We start from the raw sequence: 25743 nt of genomic DNA, 5'->3' as shown, positions 1-25743 counted from the left end.
CAGTCTTAACAGTGAGTTCATAAGTGACTGTGGAGACCAGTTCTGGATCCACACGTCCTTCCACAGTGGGGACATAGGTTTCCAGGCAGGAGTTGATCACGGTGAGGGCTTGCCAAGCATGCCTTCCGCCTCGCTCATTTCTCACTTTCGTCCTGAGTGTGAATGTCTTCAAAGTCCATGACACCTTTGGTAAAGGCTGTTCTCCAACTGGAGCGCTCGCAGGCCAGTGTTTCCCAGTTGTCTGTGTTTATACCACATTTTTTTAGATTCGCCTTGAGACGGTCTTTAAACCTCTTTTGTTGACCACCAGCATTACACTTTCCATTTTTAAGTTCGGAACAGAGTAGTTGCTCTGGAAGACAATAATCAGGCATCCAAACAACATGACCATTCCAACGAAGTTGATGTTGAAGAATCATTGCTTCAACGCTGGTGATCTTTGCTTCTTCCAGCACACCCTTCTGGTAGCTCACTGACAGCTCAGGGGTGGGGTTGGTAAAGGTGTCATTGGATTTGGGGTCTCAGACTCCTAATGGTCACTGAGCATCAATCTGTCTGTGTCTTTTTATCCCGGCTTGAGGTCTCTTGGCTGTATGGTGCTATCATATGGGTAGCAGAACTATAGAAGTATTATCAAGTAGCATCCAGGTAGTCAGATGACCTCCCAACCACCCTATGGGTAGGTTTTGTGTATGGCTAAAGACAAGAGGGATGAGCAAAGTAGAAATTTTTGTGAGGGGACTGTTGTGGGAGTAGTTCCATTCCTCTTTGTTGGGTTGAAACCACCCCTTAGGCTAAAAGCAAAAGTCCAGAGCTCTTGACTGGGTTTCCATTTGGTTCCATAATTACTTATGGAGGAGATGAGGCATGCCAGTGTGGACAGCTCCAGGGTCAACATCTTAGTAAGAAACTGGCAGGAAAGGTTGGTACAGGTGCTCCTTTAACTTTTCATATTTTGCTGTTTTCCATCACGCACTTTGCTGAGTGACAGTGTCAACACAGCCCAATTGCATTTCAGCTGCACAATCCATCCTTTGTTGGGAGAGTGCCAGGATGCTGGGAATTATTCTGGGGTGTCTGCTGAATCCAGTTTTAACAGCATCAGTAGAATAGAACAAGGTTCACCCTAAGAGAAACGGTGCGTTGGCCTGCTAAGATGGAGCAAAGCTACGCTGACATTCAGCTGGAGTAACATCTATTCAGACTTAGTTTTTATTCCTCGGAAACTCATGTAACAGCAACTTCTTAGCATCCAACTACCTCTGTTTTGGCATTGGCTGAGATCCAATTTGTTTAGAAACCATTACGATAGTTCTCCCTAAACTGCCAGAAGAGGCTGGGCTTTAAATCACAATAGTTTTTAATTATCTGCACATTTCATCCCTGGTCCAGAATCCTGCGTGGTATCATGCAGGCTATTCCATCTATTTCAGTGGCAGCAGCAAATCTGCCTTTCCTGTTCAACGCTCGAATGCCCTCTGCTGCTGCTGGACTGAAGGTTCTTTATCAATGTATAGGTAAAAATGTTTAGAATAGCCTCGCGATTGAGCCTGAACTGTTTCCCAAAGCCTTTTCCCATGCCCAGTTAGTAAGGGAAAGTGTCAGTGGAAAAGCAACTTCATGGAAGTTCTTGTCAATCTGAGCTTTCCCATAAATAAACGTTAACAAGATAAATCTTGGTCATGTTACAGAAGGACTTGGGTCTTAAGCTTTCACTGTGCTTTGGTTGTAAAACTTTTTATAGTGCCGTAAATTATATTCTACTTTGGACTTCGCTTTAGTGATACAGAAACTAAGCATGTGTGTGTGTGTGTGTGTTGCCGGGGGGGGGGGGGGAGACTTTAATAGTCATGTGTGTTTTCCCTAATCGTAAATCACCCCATTATTGAAGTTTGTTATCTGGATGCTGGAGTATTTAAAATGATGCTGAATTCAAGAATACTTCTACAGGTGTTTTTTAAATACAGGTTGCAATAAACCCTGAAACAAAACAAAAAAGACTGTAAACAGGGAGGGCTAATGGATCAAAATATAAACCACCTGCTTTTGAATATATTTATAGGTGGCACAACAACTAGAAACAAATATTCCAAATTTTAGAAACAAGGGTTCCAGTTCTTTAATTTGCTTATTCCCATATTATCTCTTGACAGTATCAACAGGAGTAAAAAGGCTTCTGAGTAGCTTTTATGTATATTTATCTAGAAAATGGCTATGCCAATACTGCTTCCATTTGGAAAATTCATCTCCCTGATATTATTGGGCAGTATCTGAAGACGTACTTCCAAGCATGGGGGAAACTTTTCTGTTTGTGACTGACGTTGCATCCTGGTCCTGCTTGCAGGATTCTCATTGCCAACTGGGCGGTCACTGTGAGAACAGGATGAGGGACTATCCAGCAGGCTCATGTTCTTTGGATCTCAGAGAGCAGAGGTTCTTAATCTTTTTGAGTCCACATCTCCCTTGATCAACTGCATTCTTTCTGTGGCACCCCTGTGGGGCTCAGGAGCCCAGTTGTGTCACCCCTTGCCTGCAGAGCTGGCAGCTCCTCACCCCTTTTCGAACACCCTCCCTTGGGGACCGTTCTCTCAGCCTCCTCTTCTCTTCTTTCTCCTTGGGAGTCCTCTGGTCATCTGCTGCTGCCATCCCTGATCTCTAAGCTGCCCCTGCCCAAGAGAGGTGCTTTCCTTATAGCCAGGGCTGCTGCAATAAACAGCTGTGCAAGCCTTTGGCAGGCAGAAATACAAGAGGACATCAGAGGACGAAGGGAAGGGGAAAGAGGCACAGAGGCCAGTGTTTCCTGCAGCACCCCTGACCAGCATTCAAGGCACCCCAGGGTGCCACAGGACACTGGTTGAAAATGACTGTCATAGTGGCATCCTGTAATGGAAAAGGAGGAGAGAGGTTTTCGTCGATTACCTCTTCCCTCTGTAACGCTCTCACTGCTACAGATGCTGTTTTTAATGTCTTTTCACTCTTTACTCCAGAGCAGCGGTTCTCAACCTGTGGGTCCCCAGATGTTGCTGGACTACAACTCCCATCATCCCTGAGCTCTGGCTTTGCTAGCTAGGGATGATGGGAGTTGTAATCCAACAACATCTGGGGACCCACAGGTTGAGAACTGCTGCTCCAGAGGAAGCTAGGAGCTGTAAATAGGATGGCTGCATGTCCTGGTTCACAGAAAGAGGGCAGTCCTCTGTTTTGAGGCAGCCACTGTTTGAAGGGCTGTTTGGTGCAAGTCCACCTTGAAGATGGAAATCGTAAGAAAGGAGAGCTGGGAGGACCTTGAAGTTGCCCATCCATGCCATGCCAGCAAACTGAGCAGGCCACCTGGTCACAATCCTTTCCATTATGCTGAGATGCATTGTATTTCTAGTTACATGATTTATGAATTTGTATTTAGGCCTATCGGTTAGCATATGTAACTTTTATGCAAATCCTTGCCCTCCATTTTGGCACCGCCTCAGCGGCTCCCCTAGCTATAATGCTGTGCCATTTTGCAAATAAGTTCTAATCACTTCCACTTCTCATTTTGGACCCTGCCTTTGGTATTTAATTTGCCATTACAACAGATGGGTGGCGGCAGGGAGAGTAAAGCGATTTCTTTGTCAAGGCTCCCCGTTGCTGCAGCTGTGTCCCTGGACCAGGGCATATTGGCAGGTGATAAATAGAAAAGGAGACTGGGCAGCTTTCCAACTGGTAGCTACAGTTGGTAGTAAAACACACATAGACGCACACACACCCAATTGGGCTGCTGCGGCTGAAATAAATGGCCATTAGGACTGATTAAATTCAGGTGGAGGGTGACTCGAGCAGGCTAAAAGGACGAAACCGCAACCTGTTTTCCCTAATTTATATTAAATTGCCGTCCCAGAGCGTATGCTTGCGACTGAGTCTGGGGAGAGGCTGGCGTGCCTGTCTGAGCGCAGAGAGCCAAGGTGGCTTTTGGTTTACTAGTAAGAAGGGAGAGAGACTGTTCCACCGTGATGGGCTTGCAAAAGGCACTAAGTCCAGCCCCCAGCAATACCAGTTAAAAGCAGATGATGAGAAAGGTGTCTCTGCCTCCAGGTGTGTGGGGGGACGGACTGTTTTTTCTACTGGGGGGCCTCAGTCTCTTGAGACTAATCTGTTGGAGGCCACATGACAGTGGAGGATGTGGCTGGAACCAATGGGGGAAGAAGAAAAATATAACAGCAGCAGCAGCAACAACAACATCAACAATTTTCTATTTGTACCCTGCCCATCTGGCTGGGTTTCCCCAGCCACTCTGGGCGGCTTCCAACAAAGATTAAAAATACATTAAAATGTCATACATTAGAAACTTCCCTGAACAGGACTGCCTTCAGATGTCTTCTAAATGTTAGGTAGTTCCACAGGGCAGGTGCCACTACCGAGAAGGCCCTCTGCCTGGTTCCCTGTAGCTTTGCTTCTCGCAATGAGGGAACCACCAGAAGGCCCTCGGCGCTGGACCTCAGCGTCCGGGCAGAAAGATGGGGGTGGAGACGCACCTTCAAGTATCTCACTGCTGCTATCCCCACCCCCACCAATAAGTTCAAAACTCTTAATTTGTCCTGAGAACTAGCTCACACCCTCCAACATTTCTCCAATGGAAATAGGGAGTCCTATTTAACAACACAACAATAATTTTTTATTTATTTATACATCTGACTGGGTTGCCCCAGCCACTCTGGGCAGCTTCAAGCATATTGAAAAACATAATAAAATGTTAAACATTGAAAAAAACTTCCCTTTACAGGGCTGCCTTTAGATGTCTTCTAAAGGTTGTATAGTTACTTGTCTCCTTGTCTCGGGGGTCCCATAACTCCATACCCTCCAATATTTCTCTGATGAAAATAGGGACACCCTAAGGAAAAGCGGGACATTCTGGGATCAAATCAAAATCCAGGACAATTTCTGTAAATCCAGGACTGACCCTGGAAAATAGGAACACTTGGAGGGTCTGATAGCTAGGAAAATGGAAACTGTTGAGAAATTGGAGGGCAGATTTTGGCACTGCGGGAGTACCCTCACTTCATTGACTGTCTTGTGAACTTTACAATAATAGTTTTAAGCAGAAATAAGAGTTTGGGAGTAGGATGATGAGTACATTGCAATCTCTATAATGTGACATTACAGTGGTAGCTTTAACCCATGCCATGCCACACACACACACTCGTGTGTGTGTGTGTGTGTGTGTGTGTGTAGCTGAATGTGTGAATTTATTGCCACTGTTATAGTATTAGGCAGGTTATTTATAGGTTTTTAACGCCATTAGTCTGGAAATTGAGCAGAACTTTGACCTTTTTATGATGTGAGTTGCTACAAGGAGCCTTCAAATTCCATGGACACCATTTAAGCAGGTTTCAAGTTTTGGCGAGACAAAACAATCCTGGCTTGAACCAAACCTTTCTAAGTGGGGTGACTGTGGTGGAATTCCTAAATTTAGTTCTGAGTACATTGAATAGAAATAAGGCCTGTGTCACCAAATGGCATCCTATTACCAGGAGTTTTTTTGGGGTGTGTGTGTGTGTGAAATAATAGTAGTAGTAGTAGAAGAAGAAAATATGGTTTAGGTTTATTAAATTTATGTATTGCTTCCCACTAATAAAGTCCTGAAGCAATTTAGAACCAAGTAAAATTATAATGTTGAAATCACTAAACATATTTAAAACAGATTTAACAACGCAATACCAAATCATTGGTCTTGCCCAAAGGCCTGTGAAAAGAAAATATTTTTTTACTGGTGGCAGAATGCTGACAAGGGTGAAGCCAGGTGGGTCTCCTTGGAGGAGAGCAAACCAGGGGTCAGCAAACTTTTTCAGCAGGGGACCGTCCACTGTCCCTCAGACCTTGTGGGCTGCTGGACTATATTTTGAAAAAGAAAAAAAGAACGAATTCCTATGCCCCACAGATAACCCAGAGATGCATTTTAAATAAAAGGACACATTCTACTCATGTAAAAACACACTGATTCCCAGACCGTACGTGGGAAAATAGGGACACTTGGAAGGTCTGTAACTCCTGTAATAGAGTTTATACACACCCCCTCCCCAAATGTCCACTCACATTGCTGGATTTAGATGAAACCACAGACAGGCAGACCACATATTCCACCACCCAGAGTCCATGTGCCATGGCACCTGTTGCTATGGCGACAGCCAGGTCGGAGCAGGAAGTGTGGATTGTGAAGAGCGGCCCAATTTAGTCCTTTGGTGGTCCAGTCTGAACCTACTTATCTCCTTTAATTGCATGTACAATCCCCCCACAAAGGATCCCCGTTCAATTTTTCTGTATACTTTAAATACCCATGCGACTATAGTATAGTCCTCCAAGGCCTGAGAGGCACACTTGCCATAGGTTTCTAGTGATATTTATGAGTTCGTCATAAAGCTCTTGTTTCAAATGGGCCTAATTCTTAAGAAGCCATTACAGCCAGCATCTCTTTCTCTTTGTCTAATAGTTTGCATCCATCTGTGCTGTGCGTCAAGGCTTCTAGCATGTGCTGACGGCTTTATGGATCCCCTGGGCCTTGTCTTCCAGCCTGCATAGTGCGTTTTGGGTGTGTGTGTGTGTGTTTCTTCCATTGGCTGGCCTGCTCTCCACTCGCTTCTTCCGTTCCTCTCTGGCAAGGCAAAGCAAAGCAAAACAGAGGACAAATAATGTTGCGTTCTTTTCCCTCCACCGGGTGTTCTGCCAATTGTCAGCCGGTGTGGTCCATTTGACAGAGTACTGGACTTTAACCTGACTTCAGACCTTCGTTCAGCCATGAACTCAGTGGGTGGGCTTTGGCACATCATTTTAGTGGGGAACGATGCAGGCCCACCTTAGAAAGTTGCTGAAGCAACAATGAGCAGGTACCTCACAGATTCTTAAGGCTGTTTTGGTTCCCCACTTCAGTGAGGGACAGGATGTTCCAGAGCAGTGCTACCGAGCTTGATTTCGTTGGATGAGACTGTGATGGAGACTTATGTCACCTCTGCGATATTTGAAAGTAGCTTTTCAAAAAGCTTTTGAGAAAGTCCCGCGAGTCAGCTTAGCAGTCGGGGAATAAGAGGAGAGGTCTTGTTAGGACTGGGAACTGATTAAGAAACAGGAAGCAGAGAGCAGGGAAAGATGGACAGAGCAATAAAAAAACAACAACAACTGCAAATATATTTAGAATAAAACAGTGCAAGATTCAAAATAGGCACCCATGCTCGAGAGACCCATTCATCCAGTTGAGAAAAAGTGCTCGAACAAAAATGTCATCAGTTGTGTACCAGAAAGTGCAGATAGTTCCTGTCATATCACAACAGGGAAATAGAAAGTGAAGTCCCCTAAGGATTGCTATTGAGACCTGTGCTTTTTAACTTGTTCATTAATAAACTAGAGTGTTACATACTCCCTTGGACGTACCTGCTTTTTGCCTTAAGCAACTAGGGATGTTGCTATTCACAAAGCTAATTTTAAAAATTAGTAATTGCTCTTCAGTTCAGACTGCAAATTTAGGATTTTGAATCGAATAGGTACAGTTGGTTCTCAAACAGAATGCGTTCTGGGAGTCCGTTCGACTTTCAGAACCGGTCAAAAACTAAGGCACGGCTTCCGATTGGCTGCAGAAGCATCCTGAAGTCAACCAGAAGCCGTGCAATACATTCAACTTCTGAAAATCATTAAAAAACCGGAACACTCACTTCCAGGTTTTGATCGTTCGGGAGCTGATTTGTTTGGGAGCCGAGGCATTTGAGATCCAAGGTACAACTATACAGGTAAAAGTCCAAAAAATCACTGGTGAATACCAGTGATTTAAAGGGGAAGGGTCACAGTTCAGTGATGGCACATGCTTTGTGTACAAAATTTCCCCTGGCATCTGGTGAGGCTGAAACCTTGGAGACCTACCACGACTCCTTGTAGATAATACTGATCTATTTTACATCTTTCATTTATCTGGGCTCTCCTTCTATCCTGGAGCCCAAGGTGATGCACCTATGGTTCTGAATCAGTCCAGACCTAGCCCTGTTTAGCTTCAGCAAAGTGGTGGCCTCATGGGACTTCAGATCATCCCCTGGAACCAATGGTCTGGTTTGGTGTGAGACAACTTCCTGTGTAACTATAGGGTTGGAGAACCTCTTCCAGCCGTGGAGCCATATTGCATCCTGGCCAGAGGCAAAAGGTGTCAGAACAATAGATGGGACTTTTTTACCTTTGTGCAATGAACTAAATCCCAGCCACCCTCCATCGAGGCTAGCAATGGGCATTATCAGAGTTGAAAGACAGACCTCATAAGTTGAAGGCACCCTTCAGCCAGGTCAAAGCAGCCAAAGAGCGTGCAGAGCAGGACCAGTGTGGGGTGCAGCCTGCAGAGAAAGGCCATGGCCTTTGAGAGTCCTGAGGGCCAGATAGAAAGATCTTGAGGGCCACATTTGGGCTTCCTCACTCCTGCTGCAAATAGTTCTTGGACATTGACAGCATTTGCCTCTTCCAGTTTACGGGTGATGTTCTCTGTGTTCACAAGGTCAGCTGATACTCATCTCGCTCTGTGTGGGGCACTGTCTCATTCCGTTCCCCCACTGGCCTCGCTTTTAAACTAGCATGCAGACGGAAGAAAAATAACAACTGTTGAAAATCAGTGGCTATTCCAAGTTCCGTGCCAGTCTTGAGAATCTGCCAAAAACTGCTCCAAACAGAGGCCCTGTGTCCTCATACAGGGCCCCCTTCCAGTTGTCCTCCTGTGGTGCTTCTTAAACCTTTCTCTTTCTCAGATGGCAGCTTTCTACCTTTCCCCTCCTGTTCAGCAACTTCCTCATCTTGGTAAGGATGGATGAATCTGTCAGATTCAATCCTCACCCCCCCCCCCCATTTCTCATTTTTCCAGTTGTAATTTTCCACATGCATTGCTGCTATTAAAAAAAAGAAGTCTTCAAAAAACATCATAGCATTTTCGTGCACATGAATCCTAATATACACATTACTGTACTTGCTTTTCGGTTGCGGAGCTGCAATGCAAAATTCAGGAGAAGTGTGAATTTCAAAGGGTGGTTGCATTTTTCAGTCCACGTATAGTTTTCGGGAAGTGGGAATGAGTTGGGTGGTTCTCATTAGAACGAGACCAGAAATTATTTCTCGACTCATCTCGGGACCCAGCTAGTCCCCCTCCTCTCTGCACATTTGTGTGCAGCCCGCGTTGCCATTTACTAAATATGTTATGACATAGTATTTATATTAGTCCAGAGCCCGGAGACCTTTGGAGACCTCTGTGGCTTCCGGGCTCTAGGAATTTGACAGATGGGTCTGTGCCGCATACCTCTGCAAGCTGCCAGGAGTGGAAAGATTTACTTTATTTGCCTGAACCTTTTCGCAGGAACAGAACACGTTAGGTAATATTACAAGAGCTTTATTTAGAGCACGGAACTCACAGGGGCTGGGGGTGGGGGGAGAAGAGTGACCGTTAGTCTATCTCTGGTAATGACATTTCCGAGCAGGCAGAGCAGTAGGGCAAAAGCAAGAATTAATGGCAGCAAAAAGGACAAGCTATGCAGACGTTGCTTATTTGATAATAACGAATTGGTCAGATGCTGTATAGAATCAGAGAATGGTAGGGTCAGAACGTCCCCCAAGGGGTAAAGGTAAAGGGACCCCTGACCATTAGTTCCAGTCGTGACCGACTCTGGGGTTGTGGTGCTCATCTCGCTTTATTGGCCGAGGGAGCCGGCGTACAGCTTCCGGGTCATGTGGCCAGCATGACTAAGCCGCTTCTGGCGAACCAGAGCAGCACGTGGAAACACCGTTTACCTTCCCACCAGAGCGGTACTTATTTATCTACTTGCACTTTGACGTGCTTTTGAACTGCTAGGTTGGCAGGAGCAGGGGCCAAGCAATGGGAGCTCACCCCGTCGTGGGGATTCGAACCACCGACCTTCTGATCGGCAAGTCCTAGGCTCTGTGGCTAACCCACAGCGTCCCAGCCCCCAAGGGGTAATCTCGTCCAACCCACAGCAATGCCATACCGTTCAACTGCCCCATTTTAAGCAGGAATTACAGAAGCCAATCCTGGCTTCTGACCCTTTTTTGGTCCAGTACTCTGGTGTGACCCACCTGACTCACACCAGAATGCCAGACCAAAAGATGCAGCAGGTTGAACTAGATGATCCTTGTGCATAGCTGTCCTCTTTTCCCTTTTCTTGCGAGGAATCCTATTTGGAATAAGGGACTTTCCCTTTAAAAAAGGGAAACATTGACAGCTATGTCCTTGTGGCCCCTTCTGACCTTCTGACCTTACAGTGCTATGATTCTATGAAGGCATCTCCTTGGGGTTCAACAGGAGTTGCTTTAGCATGACAGATTTCTCCTTTTGGCTTTGAGCTGCAACCTGGAGCTTCAGTGGGTGAGGAGTGAGGTGGGGCTGCGTGTCAGATGAGCTGGAAAACAGCGCTCAGCTTACACTCTTCAGGCTTTGAGCCAGAGCTGGTTAAAAAGCACCAGAAGGCTGGGGGAATCTCACCTGCTCCTTGGGGGAAGGAACAGTGAGATGTCAGTGCACTAGTTTAACCCCAGTCTCAGGTTACCAATCGTTCTCATTCTGAATTGCAGATTCAGTGCTCTTGCCATTCTGGCTAAGTCCCTGTAAGGGTCTCTTGTCGTCTTTCTGGCATATACAGAAGGGACCCAAGGGTCATTTAGTCCAACCCCCTGCAATGCAACTAATACAGAGGATTAGTTGGGTTTTGTGGGTCTTGGGAGTTGATCCCAAGGTTTGGGATTTTATCCTTCTGGTCAGCACCCAGGAAAGGTGTCAAATATCAGGGTTTAGGTCCAGAATTAAGAAGGCAAGTTATTTTGAGAACCTCTGTGGTACCCATTTTTTGTCTGGATTTTGCTTTTAAAAGTGGTTGCTGGCAGCATGAGACTCTTGGCTTTCTCCACCATAATTTTTTTTCCAGGGCGGGGGGCTTCAAAAGCAAATTCCCATCCCTTAGGATTCAGATGATAAGTTTAGTGGGCAGTACCTGGTGTCTGTTCGCACCCTGCATAGCTTCATGTCTCTCTCCCACAAGTGGCATGCAAAGTTTGTGACTGTCCTTAATATGGACAGCCTGCAGTAGGTCTGCTCAGAAGTAAGTCCTGCTGATTTTCATTGAGGCTTACTCTCAGATATATGGGTATAGGGTTGCAACCTAATACAGGCCGTAAGATCCGTCTGTGCAGAATTTTAATTCTGTTTCAGAACCCAAGCTCTGTCAAGAATGCAGGAGTCTACTTCCTGAATGTGGTTTTGCATTTTGCTTCCTCGTTGTCAGAGGAGAAGCCCAGGGCTGTGTGAAACCAACGTGTGTTTACTAAATATTTCACATACTTTCCAAGGAGATGGTGTGTGGAATGCATGCTTAATGGCGTGGGGAGCAATTTTTATATAAACCAATCTGTTGTCTGTTAGATTGTGTGCAGTCCCCAGGACGTGAGGCCTCCTCTCAGGTAAGCCCGTGTATAATCGCAGCCAAAAGTTAACTCTGTGACTGTTGAGTTGGAAGCATCCTTAACAAAACCCCGTTCCAAAATATCAACAGGCTGAAATTTCATAGCTGCAGGCAAAAAAACAAAACAACCCCCTCTTCTTGAACTGAAATGACTCCAACAAAACACGAGGCTGTGAAACTAGAAATTCAGCTTACAGTTTGTTTAATGGGTACAATTAGAAGCGCGTGGTTTTGTTTTTTCTTTTTTTTCAAAAAAACGGAAGGTTGATTTGTGAGTCCATCGGCTAAGTAGAAATGTTTATAAATGATTAGTTTGATTTGCCTGGTGCATTCATAAACCAGAGACTGCAGGCAGCTGGGAAACAGCCTAGAGCCTTGAACAGGGAACAAGACAGAGAAAGGCGCTCAGAGAAGGAAGGGAGACTGAACGGCAGCCAATTGGGGCAGCTAATCCACAGGCAATGCCGCAGTGCTGGGCAAGCCCCGAACAACCCCATGTCATTCCTCCCCCCCCCCAGCCCGCCCCATGCCTTTATCTCGGGGGCCCCATCAAGCAAACTGCCCTTTTGTATTCCTCCTAGGAAGAAATAAAAAAGTTTGCTTAATTAAAAACCTGTCTTTTCTTCACAAAAGCAGAGAAAAACAGCCACGCTCTCCTGACTCAGAAGGAGGGCCGAGACGCCTCATCAGGTCTTGCCCTGACAATTCAGCCCCCTGTTCAGAGCAAATGATGGCTGAGTCGCCTGTTCATTCAAGTGGATGTTGTTTGCTCAGTAGAACATTCTCTCCATAAAGAGCACGACGAAATGAAAGGCTTGCAGCACGCAGGAAGGAGACGAGGGACAGAATTTTAGGGGCAGATGGAGTTTCTTGGCAAACTTTTTTCTTTTTTCTTCTCCACCAAAACGAGCATAGCAAAATATTCCTTTTGGCAGATATTTTGTGCGTGATTAACACACACATACATACACACACCAGCAATATATTTCAGAAACGGAGAAGAGGGCCAGTAACAATTTCTAAGACTATGTTGGAGAGGACCCACTTTCCTTAAAAATAGCACGTGTGGAATATTTGCATTTCTTTCCCCTACAGATTACAGAATGGTGCCTGAAGCCACTATCGTCAATGAGGATTACAGGTGCTGGCCCTCCTACCATCACAAGGAATGTCTCCTATCCGTGTTTGACGTTAGTGAGGCCATGGAGGTTTGCGAGAGTCATTCCCAGTGCAAAGCTTTTGTGCTCACCAATCAGACAACGTGGACAGGTAACAAATGCCGGCGGACTGGAGTTACTATCATTCCCTCCTAGCAAGATGGCCACTAAGGAATAGGATTGGCTTGAAATGGGCATCAGGGCCCTGCTCTCCTTTCAGAGCTCAAACATGCAAAATAAGAGGAAAGTGATTGGTCTGTTTGCTGCTGATGTCACAGCAGCCTCTAACACTGCTGCATGGAGAGTGCCTTTCCCTCATTTATTTTCTCTAGAAAAATGGCAAAAACAAGGGGTGTATGGGTCTTGTCCACCTAGAGCAGGGATCGGCAACATGCAGCCCATGGGCTGGATCTGGCCCATGAAGACCATTTTACTGGCCCCCAAGCCCCCGAACTGAGCTGCCCGCTCAGTGAGTCCCCCCTGTGCTGCGCTAAACCAGCGCAGTGCAGCACAGGGACCCCTGACCTAGAGGGCGCCAGTTTCAATGAGTAACTTTTTATTTTCCCTGAACTCTTCAGCATTCCAAAAGTTTATGGAATGTTTCTAGCTGTCTTCCTGGGGGCCCATTTGCACGGCCACCTATGTTCCAGGCTTTCGATCACATTTCGGTTCCCAGGAGTTCCATATAGCTGTTGAGCATAAGAAAATCTCTCTTGGCAGTGTCCAGAGCACAACATTATGTTGCTGATGGAAGCACTTGAGAGGCGGGTAGAAATTGTATTAAGTTTAGGCAGAAGGTAGAAAACAGCCGAGCAGCTGCAGAAGCAATCCTGCAAAATGCATTCCAGCACCTTGCCTTTATCGGTCGTCACGAGTGCCATAGAGATTAGTGTGTGCGCTGGATGACCGCTTCCAGCTGGATGAAATGTGAGCAGGATCTTCCTTTGACAAGCAGAGCCTTCTGCCCTCCCATCTAGACATTGGCAGATGCGAACAAATGCTACTTTACTCAAAGGGAAGCCTCAAATGAACTCTGGGATCTTTGTGGGGATATACGTTAGAGGTCATGCATGTTTCTGGTAGTCTTACTTATTTAATATTAACATTAAAAAAACCCTCTTTCCTGCCTAGGAGAGGAACTTTGAAAGAGTTAAACCCAATTAAAAACATGCAGGTTTGCACTGTTGAGGTTTATAGGGAGCTCGTATGCATTGCTACTTGGAAGTAACTATCATTGAACTCGATGGTGCTTATCTCTAAGTAAGAGGGTTTCAAGATTGCACCCTAAATTATGCACAGTGCTGGAAACCTGCATAGCATGATATTTATTCCCATTTGAACATGAAACCTGAAATTTCAACATTTAGTATTATTTGGAATGCTGTTCTGAAATCTCTCATCCAGTTCTTTGTAAGTTTTCACCCTCTGCAAAATGTGCCTCCATTTTTCTGCCTCATTCTCAGGGCACTTCAGAATTCCAGTGGGTGCAGAGTTTTGAGCTCATCTTACTGTTTCAAAATGGCCATGGGCGATGAACATGTTCTCTGCAGCCTCCTTGACTCCCATCACTTCCTAATCTGAAAAAGCTCTAGTGTTTTTGTGTTTTTTTAATCACCGTTCTTCTTTGTTTTCTGCCTAGGTCGTCAGCTGGTCTACTTCAAGATGGGCTCCACTTCCATTGCATCTGATCATGAGAAGACGACCTACGTGAAAGTGATCAACTGAAAGCTAGCCTGACCTACAAGTCCAATTCTGTGCAAATTTACCCAGAAGTATCTCCTATGAAGTTCAGCAAGGCTTACTCTCCAGTCGGCATGCATAGGATTGCAGCCCTAGTTGCAAGCTAGTAAAATATGACTGCGGTCAGCACGCCAATGTAGAGACTGCTGTTGTACGCAAAGAAACTGAGGATGGAGGGGGAATTGCACTATATCACTCCTTCTAATCTGCAGAGCATGAAATCAAACCTTAAAAAGAAGAGACCAACATGACCAGGACGAATGTGCAATAGGATGACATTTTTAAGATGTGACTTGGAAGAAGCAGAATGAAATCCAAAATGTGATACACTGTGTGGCTATCTATAGGTTGCTAAAAAGGAGCAGCCACCTTTAGTGTGCTTTTCTCACTATGTATAGGGTTTGCGTAGGCTTTGGTCGGAAATTCTTGTTCATTTTCACAGGGAGTTTGGAACCTCCAGTTCAGATATTTATACAGGCAAGTACAATCACTGCAGCGTTGTTAAAAGCCTCATTGAGTTCCACAGCTTATGATGAAACCTCCTGGGAGACAATCAGTACTTCTGTTCATTGAACCAAATATGCAAGACCAAAAATTATGGTTGTCCTTGTGCGATGGAATGCTATAGCATCTGTTAAAGTTGTCACACATTTCCCCCCCCCCCCACACACAAAAAGCTTGCGTTAAGTCAGCTTAAATGGATATAAATCTGCATTATTTGCCTAAGAGGGGAAAAATGCAATAGTTCAAAAAGAGGACAACTTTTTAAAAAGATGATACATGTGCATGTTGCAGCAGGCATTGTTTTAGGGAAAACAATCCTCCACTCTTATGTAAGAGAGAACGGAAATCTAATTGGTTAGTTGACTAAATGTTGCAGCCAGATTATCTACAGAGTCAAAAACATAGCCATTTTCCAGTTTAAAATAAACTAGCAAGATGCCCATCATTGTGATGGAGAGAGGAAAAAGAGAGCCGCTTGCTACAGAGACCCAATGCGTGTGCCTGTAATTAATCAAATGGACACACTGCATCTGTCTCTATCAGTGCACCAAATGGTGCCCCAGTAGTAACTGGCTATTTACTTTTCCCATACAAGTGAATGGGAGCCAAGCTCTTGGATAAAGTAGAAGGGTGTAAGACAGCACTGAGGTTAGGAGCCAACCCTACCCCTTATTGCTGCATAAATGGAGGGAGATATTGTCCCTGCCTAAATCAGTTTTTGACAAAATGCATCCTGCTTGCATTATCCCATATCACTTAATGGGAGCCATTGACAATCAAACCTGTCCTTATCTGCGCAACACTCTTGGCTTGATCCCAATAAAACAGGATAGTGGAGTACAAAGAGGCAAAACCCAGGAACTGGTTTTCGGGTAAGCTGATCAGCAGCTGTCTTAATTTGAAAGCCTGTCCTGGTTTTGTTTGTTTATCTCAAAACGAATGAGTAGTATCATCTAGGTTCGTGTGATATTTCATTACATTGGGCTAACGCAGATAGTTTGTGTTGGGTGAATTTAAAAGGCTTAGATACTCAGGCTGAAATAATGGGCTTTCTTGGGGACTCGATCAGGGCCAGCTCTACTGTTTGGCCCAGTGAGACAGATGCCTCAGGTGGCACAGAATCTGCAGCCCCTGGCTATTCCTCCTGAGCCTCCCCAGCCATTCCACTTTGCCACCACACGGCCTGTTCCTCATCAGACCTGCTACCTCAGGTGCAGCGAAGGCACTACTGCATCACCCAGTTGAAGTAAGATTCAGCTGCCTGCTATGTTTGCCTTCTGTATGTAGAATGCCACCTTGTACTCTGTGATAGGCAGCAAAATCCCCCAGGCCGGCTCTGACTCTGGAAGATGTTCTGGATTGCTGGTATCTCCAATGGATATGATAGGATCGCTCTATCATAGGGATGAGAAACCTGCACTCCTCCAGATGCGAGAGTTCAGCTTCCAAGGTAGTCTGTGGATGGGAGTTGGAGACCAATCATAGCTGGAGGTCCACAGGCTCCCTATCCTAGCCCTCTAGGAAGCCATGTAGATAACTCATGCTGACCAAAGTTCTGCAGATGTACGTGTTCAGAAGAACACCTGAAGGAAAACTTTGCATCTGATTCCCGTACGTCGCATTGGGACTGCCACAGAGAAGTGTATCCCTGACACATCAGCAGAGCCGCTATTCAAAAAGCACAATTTTTCAGTAGTTGCAACAAAAGGTACATTTCTGCTACTGGATCTTTTGCATTCTGAAGGTGCTGCTTTCCTGTCTTTTAAGAACAAATAACCTTTGATGGCAAATGAACCCGAGCCTTAATAAATGCAATAGAAATAGCAAAATATTTTTTTTTATAGGCAGAGTGTGTCTAAAAATATGCTTTCAGTGAAAGCAGGCGAGAAAATGTTTAAAAGTGACAAATGTCATACTGTTTTCTAGTTTGTACATTCAGAATCTTTTGTACTTTGGTTCTTAAATTGTTTATTTTTGTAATAAAAAGAAATGAAATGGATGGACTTGTTTTTTCGCCACTGCTATGATTTAATCTCTCTCTCTTTCTCCCCGTCTCCCTCTCCCCCCACCCTGCTCTCTTTTGTTTTTGGATCTTTGATCCTTATAACTGATTTGCTCCAGAGCTGTAGATTTGGTCTGAAGGTACCTTAGGCTACCTCATGCTGAAGCTAAGCAGGTTTGGGCCAGGTCAGTGCCTGGATGGGTGACCAGCTGGAACCACATGCATGCTGCCTGGGGTTCCATGATGGAATACAGGCAGGAAATCAATAAAATTGTCTTTGCTGTCTTTAATGGGACACTTCTATTCCCCTAACAGAGCTACAATTCACAGAAAGGTTTAAGAATTGATCTCTTTGTCCAGGGAACTCTGAAAATGTATAGTGGGGCTTGTAGCCAATGAAGTTCTGCAGTGAAGTATACTAATGAACCTAAGTTACACACTTAGCGCTTGGACTAAAATTGCCAACCAAATGCTTTCACCACAAAAGTTATTTGTGGTATGATTATTTTCCTTCTAGTCATTTTGACACGCTGGCACCCTATTTGCAAAATTTAACAATTCCAAAATACAGACGCGCTTTCACTTACGCAAGATTGAATTTTCTGCCTTCGGCTGTACTTGAGGGTCAATTTCAAAAGATTCCGCTGGAAAAACGATTATGTCCATGTGGAGATGGCGATATTGAGTCAGTGGCTCATGTGCTTCTGGCTTGCACTCTTTACAAAGATTTGAGGAGGGTTTTTTTTTTTTTTACCCCTCTATTATTGTCCATGCCTGGTCACTCAATCATTGCTACTGTGTCCTTTCTTCTAGCAGAACAAGATAATCAGGTGACAGTAAATAGTAGCTATTAGAATAAGATCTATTATTTGATTATTGACGTAAACCTCCAAAATGTATTTTGGTATAGTTTAAGTTTTATTGCTATGGCTAGTGGCTGACGGAAATAAATATTTTTCTGATCTGAACCTAAGTTAGTCATATCAATGGATTCCAATGGGTCTACTCTGAGTAGGCCTGGCATTGGACATAACCCATAGGCTCTCTGCAACACTCTATCAAACCCCTTTCCCACTGTGGCATAATGTAAGAGATGGCAGGATTAAACGGTAGTCAAACTTTGGTATGGTGTGGTGCAGTGTAGTGGTTAGAGAGCTGGGCCAGGATTGGGGAGTTGTTGTTGTTGTTTAGTCATTTAGTCATGTCCGACTCTTCGTGACCCCATGGACCAGAGCACGCCAGGCACTCCTGTCTTCCACTGCCACCCGCAGTTTGGTCAGATTCATGTTTGTAGCTTTGAGAACACTGTCCAACCATTTCGTCCTCTGTCGTCCCCTTCTCCTTGTGCCCTCCATCTTTCCCAACATCAGGGTCTTTTCCAGTGAGTCTTCTGTTCTCATGAGGTGGCCAAAGTATTGGAGCCTCAGCTTCACAATTTGTCCTTCCAGTGAGCACTCAGGGCTGATTTCCTTAAGAATGGATGTGTTTGATCTTCTTGCAGTCCATGGGACTCTCAAGAGTCTCCTCCAGCACCATAATTCAAAAGCATCAATTCTTCGGGGATCAGCCTTCTTATGGTCCAGCTCTCACTTCCATACATCACTACTGGGAAATCCATAGCTTTTACTATACGGACCTTTGTTGGCAAGGTGATGTCTCTGCTTTTTAAGATGCTGTCTAGGTTGTCATTGCTTTCCTCCCAAGAAGCAGGCGTCCAGGTTCAAATCCAAATTCAACCATGAAGCTCACTTTCAAGCCTAACCTGCCACACAAAGTTGTTGTGAGGATCAGGGCAGGGACTGTGTATGTTGCCCTGAGATCTTTGGAGGAAAGGTGGGTTATGCATGGTGTCAGCTAGCAGGTGCCAACAATTGCGCACAAGCTTAGAAACCTACGGAAACATGTTTTAGCTTGGAAACCTACGGGGGGAAAAAATCAGTATTTCCTTAGAACTGTGGATAGAGAAGATCAGGTGGGTGTGGCAAATACATATTGGATGGACTCAAGTCGTTTCTGGCCTACTGTGGTTCCTAGGGACATCAAAATATCTCTGATGCCCAAAGGAGATGTACTGTGTTGGGATAAGGGATTGTCAGAAGCTAATCCCTTATGGAGAAAGTTTGCAGCCTTTGGGTCTTTTTAGTTTATAGAAAAGGCAAGTAATAGAGAATGTGACAGAAGCATATAAAACTAATTCATGGAATGGTGAAAGATTCCCTTCCACCTTTGGTTTTAATGTACTTATGCAGAGGGTTGTTGCTGTTCATTTAGCTGTTGCTTTGAGTTGCCTCGGGTGAAAAAGGTGTCTATAACAAATTTAATTAAAATAAATGGATAAGAGAGTCATTTTTGTCCTCTCCACTAGAACTCGAGGACACCCTAGTCAACAGAGTGCTGGATGGTTCAGGGCAGAGAACAGAAAATAATTATTCACACCGTGGGTGTGAACTCCCTCCCACAAGAGGCGGTGATAGATGCCAACTTCGATGACTTTGAAAGATGATTAGACACATGGAGGATAAGGCTATCAGTGCCTGAATGCCAGTAACTGGAAACTACATGAGGGGAGACTGTAACTGCACTCACTTCCTGCTTGTGGGCTCCCCACAGGTGTCTGGTCAGCTATGAGAGATGCTGGACTAGCTAGGCCGTTGGCCTGATGCAGCAAGCCCTTCTGTTTGGTTTCAGGATCGGTTCAGTTGGTGCCCTCTGTGGCGATCACACAGGGCCCCTGGACGTTTCACTGTCTATTGATCCCTGTGCCACGACTTTATTTCTCGCTACAACCACCCAGGCCCTACCTGGTACAATACTGAGTCCAGTCAGGGTTAAATTGGAACCTAAACTTCTGTTTATTTATTGCAGTTTAACAAGCGTGTGGTTTCATAAACGGTATCGGTCAATTACAATGATGGGGTGCCTATCCAGTCCTATAACTTCCACTACCTGCTCTCACTCACTAAACCACCTCAGATTTTTACTTGTCTTCCTAGCTCCTAACTGTTCCTGACTCAGCTTATTTCGCTAGACTAACTCAACCTCCCCACAGACTCTATCCCAATTCACTCCCACTCCAACCAACTCCCAACGAACTCTCCCCTTCACCCCTCCCAGAGCTGGTTTTATAGTCCCTCTGACTCCACCCCCTGGGTTCTGATTGGGTAACGTGTTTAAATATTTCACCTCCAGCACTCTCATTTGTTAATGTCACATACTCTCACTACAGAGCACTACACGTATAGGATTTATTTGTGGTTAAAAGTGGTTTTTTTTTACATATATAGAAAAAATCATCTGTTTAAAGTTCTAGCTGGTTTATACATTTCCTTGGCTTCTTTTAAACAACTTCCTGCAGCTTCAAGGTAGGAAAATGAAAGAAGACACCAACTCTGCTCTAAACAATTGATCCTCGGGATAAAGGGGAGAGAAAATTCCTGAGATCGGAACACAGAGATATTATTTACAGAGAGCAAAAGGAACTGTCAACCTATGAAATGAGCAATCTGGCGGGCAACTTATCGAATGGGACAGGGGGAGTGGAGGGGAAGGTAAAGTTTTGTCTCTAAGAGGCAGCGTTCTTCAGAAATGTCAGCCATGCTCTTGATTTGAAGGAGTTTAACTGCAAATTCCATTATTAGAAGACTGGGATATTCAGATGGTTGTGGAAGGGGGCATTTGGAGAAATTTGCTTATTTTTGTTTATTTCATAAAATCTGTATAACACTTGAACCTTCAGAGCACATTACAAAAAGAATAAAACAACGAAATTATCAGTAAAAGAAGTTAAAAACAGCTATCTAAAACATCCCATAAAAGATGGAAAAATAAGCTAAAAATCAGATTAAAACATATGCCAACTTTTTTACCTCTGTATAGGCTTGTCTTAAATTTTTTTTAGCAAGCACCGAAAATGGTACGGTGACGGCACATGCCTGATGTCAATAGGCCGGGAATTCCAGAGTGTGGGTGCCACCACATTAAAATATTGATTTCTTACAGGTGTGGAATGCATATTATGTGGCACCTGTAGCAGTTCCAGTTCTCCTTGTCCCCCAAAGTGCCTGTAGTGCTTCAGTTAGGGAAGCCCTACTGATGGGTTCATCTTCTGTGTTCAATCAACATACAAAGGAGCAAGGATAAGTATGCTAGCACTGCACCCTACACTTCCATGAGCTGGAGGGCATTCAGCTGAGGTGGGGACCCTGAGGCACCCATGGAGGGTCCTGCATGATGTACAACCCTGATATTCCAGACTTCAGACAGTCACCTTCCAGCTTGAGGAGACGAACAGAGGCACTCCTGTGAGGGGGAGGGAGCTAGTGTGCTCATCCCCCCTTTCTCTGTTCATGCAGCTGATTTAACACAGAAGACTGAAGAGGGCTGGAGCGCCATTCAAAATTGCAGCGCCCAAATGGATTGCATTCATTAGTTTCAACGTTCTCCTCTGGTATCTGTTTCAGCTGCAATCACCACTCCTGAGCCACTCCATTCATCCTGCTTCTCTTTCTGTGGTCACAAAACCACATGCTATAGGTTAATGTTTAACAGAAGTCTATTTTCAAAACCAGTATCTTTTGAAAATAAGCTTGTAAGTTCAAAGAGCATTCAGCATGTCACAGACTTTGGGCTTCTTGTTCGTGGTTGTTTCTCTACTATCCAATCGGTGGTGAACTAGACCTATGTATTCATAGGTTTGCCCCTGTTGAGGGGGTGGGGCAGGGGTCATACATGCACTGAAAGAGGGCTGGATCCTGGAACACCCTGCTGTCAGATGTCAAAGAGATAAATAATCATATCACCTTCTATAGATATCTGAAGGCAGCCCTGTATCAGGACGCTTTTAATGTGTGATATTCTGTGGTGTTGTTGTTTCGTATATTATGTTGGAAGTCTCCCAGAATGGTTCGAGCAACCCAGTCAGATGGGCAGCATACAAAAACCATGTGCTGCTGCTGCTGCTGCTTCTTCTTCTTCTTCTTCTTCTTCTTCTTCTTCTTCTTCTTCTTCCTCTTCCTCTTCCTCTTCCTCTTCCTCTTCCTCTTCCCCTTCCCCTTCCCCTTTCCCTTCCTCTTCTTCTAGCCTTAGCCCTCCCTTGGTCTCATTCCACAGCGACTGATGCTCAGAGGCATATTACTTCTCAAAAAGTAAAGTTAATAAACTAAGTGACGTAATGGAACAACTGACCAGGGATATGTCTTGCTCAGCACTATGGAAGTTGAGGGATGTAAGAAGAATTCTGTGGGATCAGGCCCATCTAGTCCAGCTTCCTGGTCTCATGTTGGCCAACAGCATCCCTAGGGGGGTGTCACAAGCAGGACCAAGGAGCTCAAGGTGGAGTACATGATTCTCCTCCTATATCAAGGACTGGCTGGAAGCAGAGGAGTGGCGGGAGGCACCAGCCCCAAGAGAAACCCCAGAGGAGGAAGGCTCAAAGCTATGGGATTGGTGGTGGAGGAGGAGAGGTCTGAGGGAGAAGATTGGAAGAAGGGGCTGGATGCTGAAGGGGCAACAGGGTTTAGTGAGCAGGGAGAGCCTGTGACAGAGAGCAGCTCAGACTCTGAGGCTGAAGCAGAGGTGGGGTGTGTGTGTCAAGAGGCTGCTGCAGAATCCAAGGAGTCTCCTCCTCCTGCTGCGACAAGCTCCCTTCCCCCCTGGTCTCCAAGAAGACCAAGATAATGAGGAAGGCAGAACAAAGACAAGAGGTGCACAGGCACAGTTTGAGATTGCTTGGGAAACATCCTAAGAGAGAGTGGAAGGCAGAGACCGTCAGTCCCAGCACCTGCTCTATAGGGGAAGTGTTGCAGAGTTGCATGCTGTTTCCTTGAATAAAGAGTTAACTTCACTGACAACGGACTGTATCTGACTCCAACTCTGACATCCCATTCATTTTACCCTCACAATGATCCTATTTGGTAGGTGAGGCTGAGAGAGAGTGAATGGCTGAGTGGGGATTTGAGTTCTGGTCTGCAAGGTCCTAGCCTAACCCTCTACCCACCATGTCACACTAGCTCTTTTGAACTGATTTCCCCCCCTTCTCGCCTCCTTATTTCCAAGTGGTTGTGAAATCTTGCTTCCCATAGTGCATGGTGTGCTCAGCAGGGAGGCACTGCCCACAGCATCCCTGTGGCCATTTTTGCAGCCTTCCTCTGCTGATATTGAACGGTTTGCCGCGGGGAGTCAGGCGAAGCGATGTACCGCCATTGGCAGCTTTAGCCGTGCTGGAAGCTACACAGGATTTGCCCATAGCAGCAGAAGACTAGCATCTTTGTATTCATGTGCGCGCACTATCTCCGAGGAGGATATGAGTGCTTGAAAAGCATGCTTCTGGCACAAGCTGGCAAACAGATCTAATCCTGCAGGTGATGTGTAAAGGGAAAAAGGGAATAGAAAGTGTCAAAATAAGAAATATATCAGTCAGGCCCGAACAAAGACATGGTAGATGCTCGCTCCATGTGCTAAACTGGTTGTGGCTGCATGACAGAAACAGTACCAGAAATTCCACTCAGAGACTCAAGGAAGGATTAATTTTTAATTCCCCAAAGCCAAATCAGGATACAGCACAGCTCATGCTGTTTCAGTTCCCAGCTCCTTAAGAATTTCCTTCATTCCTTTTTGCAGTCCAGGGCTGTCTGTGTTTACACTCCTTTTTGGTTCCTGAATCCTGCTGCTCCTCTCGGCTCCAATCGCTGGATACTTTATGCTCCCTGCATGCAAATAACACCTTGCTCAGACATCATTTTTAACTTGGCTACCCAGAAACCCTCCATCTGCTCCCAGCCGATTTCTATTTTGTTAAACAGTCCTCAAACTGCAGAAGCCCTTTCCTCACCTTGCTTATTGTTTAAAAATAAATAAAATAAAATAAAATAAAATGAGTGTTTCATATGGGTAGACAAAAGTAAATTTAAAACAATGTTAATTATTTGTTTATTTGTTGCATTTCTATCCCATCTTTCACTCCAAGGAGCTCAAGGTTACTACACAATGGTCTGCTGATGTTTATTTCTATATCTTTTGCTTTTAAATCTTTTGTTTTTAACTAGCTATGATTTTACTGTATGGCTTTATATTGTTGTAAACTGCTGTGATGTTATCTCTAAGACACAGCAGTATATAAATGTTTCCCTCTAAATAGAAATAAATAAATAAGGTGACATAAATGGTTCTTCCCCTGCCTTGTTTAATTCCCACAACAGTCCTGTGAGGGAGGTTTGACTGAGAGGCAGTGCCTGGCCCAAGGTCACCCTGTGAGCTTCATGACTGAGTAGGAAGGACCACAGAGTACTTCCTGTTCCTCTCTCTCTTCCTTTGACCAGTATTGGATGTAGACATGCCTCCACTTGCTCCAGCTTTTAGGCACATGCATGAAGCTGGTTATACTGTAAATAGAAGCATTTTGCCTGCATAGTTTTCACTGCTGCCTTTGCTGTGAACCAATGTGTGATTATAAAGTAAGCAAATCTTATTTTTAAACTTGCTTCCCAAGTTGTTGCTTGAGTCTTTATTAAGTGGGGTACAAAAGGAGAGGAAGCGTACTTCATAGCTGGACTTGCTCAAAGGTTTTACGTTCCTATGTTTTAAATTTTGCTGCCAAGGATGGGATTTAAAAACTCCGTTCAACCCACACATGTGGGCACCTGGAGGGATAAATTGCAGTTAATATATCCTCTCTTACCTATTAAAACCCATCCCACACATAATACATGGGAAAGCGTTGGGTATCTTTTTCTCTATCTCTGTCACACACATTTGCTGTGCTCTTCATTCTGACTGGATGTTTAATACGCTGTACAATGTATTTCATCTGAAGACTTAAAGACATCACTACAATAGTATCCATGCTGCATTTTCTTACGTACCCAATGAGCTGTGCATACAGTATGTTGCCTCAGCATCCTTACAAGAACTTTGAAACCCCAGTATCATTCTTCCCACATAGCAGAGTGGGCCTAACCATTACACTTCACTAACTAGTCAAAGTAGTAGGAGTCTCCTAATAATCTTTGTCCCAAACTGGCAAATGGAGAAATTCAGTTTTCGAGCTCATCTACACTTTCACTTGACTCATATTTTGATCATATTGTGTACTAGTCAGTACCCCGGGGGACCAATAGCTTTCCTTGTTGCTCTGTGGCTGTGCCTTGCGAAAATCCGAACTCACCCGCAGAATCAGAATTTATTAGATATGCGGAAAATCTGAATAAATATTTTGTTTAGCCGAGCTTCAGTTCAACTGGTATGATTGGATTTTCACAAGGCACAGCTGTGGAACAGAGAGAAAAGGTTTTGGGCCCAAGGGAAATCAGTCAGAATGCAATATGATCAAAATATAGGTTCAGTGAAAGTGTGGACGAACCCTTAAATTCCTTCTAAAGCTGTGAAATCAAACTGAAGGTTTCCATTTTGTGATTTCATAGGAATGATGGGATTCCTCAGAGAGTGTTAGCTGGGCACAGTGGTGATGCCAGGGCAGGATTTGGAGTAGAAGTCCTGGGCTCTGCTCAGCAAAATTGGCAAGAGAGGGGCTGACGGACCACATTCCGAAGGAAGCAAAATAATGAATGTTACCATGTAAAGAAGTAGGCTGACTTTAGACCATTAAGTCCAGAGTCTAAAATTATCTATTGTACTACGTGACTGAACAAACTGAAAATATTTTGCTTGGCCAATGCATGTTTGACTATACAGTCCATTGTACACAGGACTTGGTCAGACAATCTCTTTTTACTCGACTCCCATTAGCAGCATTAGAACCGGCCCAGTAAAGTCTGTTCTAACTGCATCTTGGGTAGAGATGGGTGAGCCTGGCAATTTCTGTTGTTCTCAGCTGCTCATTTCCCCAACTTAAGTTCACATTTCCGCATCGGTTTGCAAATTGTTAATTTTT

At 44.7% G+C, this 25743-nt stretch overlaps 1 protein-coding gene across 1 annotated transcript in view; it reads left to right on the top strand.

The window, feature by feature from the left end:
• PKDCC (protein kinase domain containing, cytoplasmic) overlaps window positions 1-16853 on the top strand; it is a 43171-nt gene extending 26318 nt beyond the window's left edge. Inside the window, exons 6-7 of the mRNA XM_083433095.1 lie at window positions 12549-12722; window positions 14250-16853. Of these exons, the coding sequence (XP_083289221.1) occupies window positions 12549-12722; window positions 14250-14335 (260 nt within the window). The 3' untranslated portion in view covers window positions 14336-16853. The remainder of the gene's footprint in view (window positions 1-12548; window positions 12723-14249) is intronic.
• The last annotated feature ends 8890 nt before the right edge of the window (window positions 16854-25743 follow it).

The sequence above is a fragment of the Podarcis tiliguerta genome (genome assembly GCF_965153285.1).
Source record: "Podarcis tiliguerta genome assembly, chromosome: 3".
In the NCBI taxonomy this organism is placed as follows: Eukaryota; Metazoa; Chordata; class Lepidosauria; order Squamata; family Lacertidae; genus Podarcis; species Podarcis tiliguerta.
This window is presented reverse-complemented; position numbering and strand designations above follow the sequence as displayed.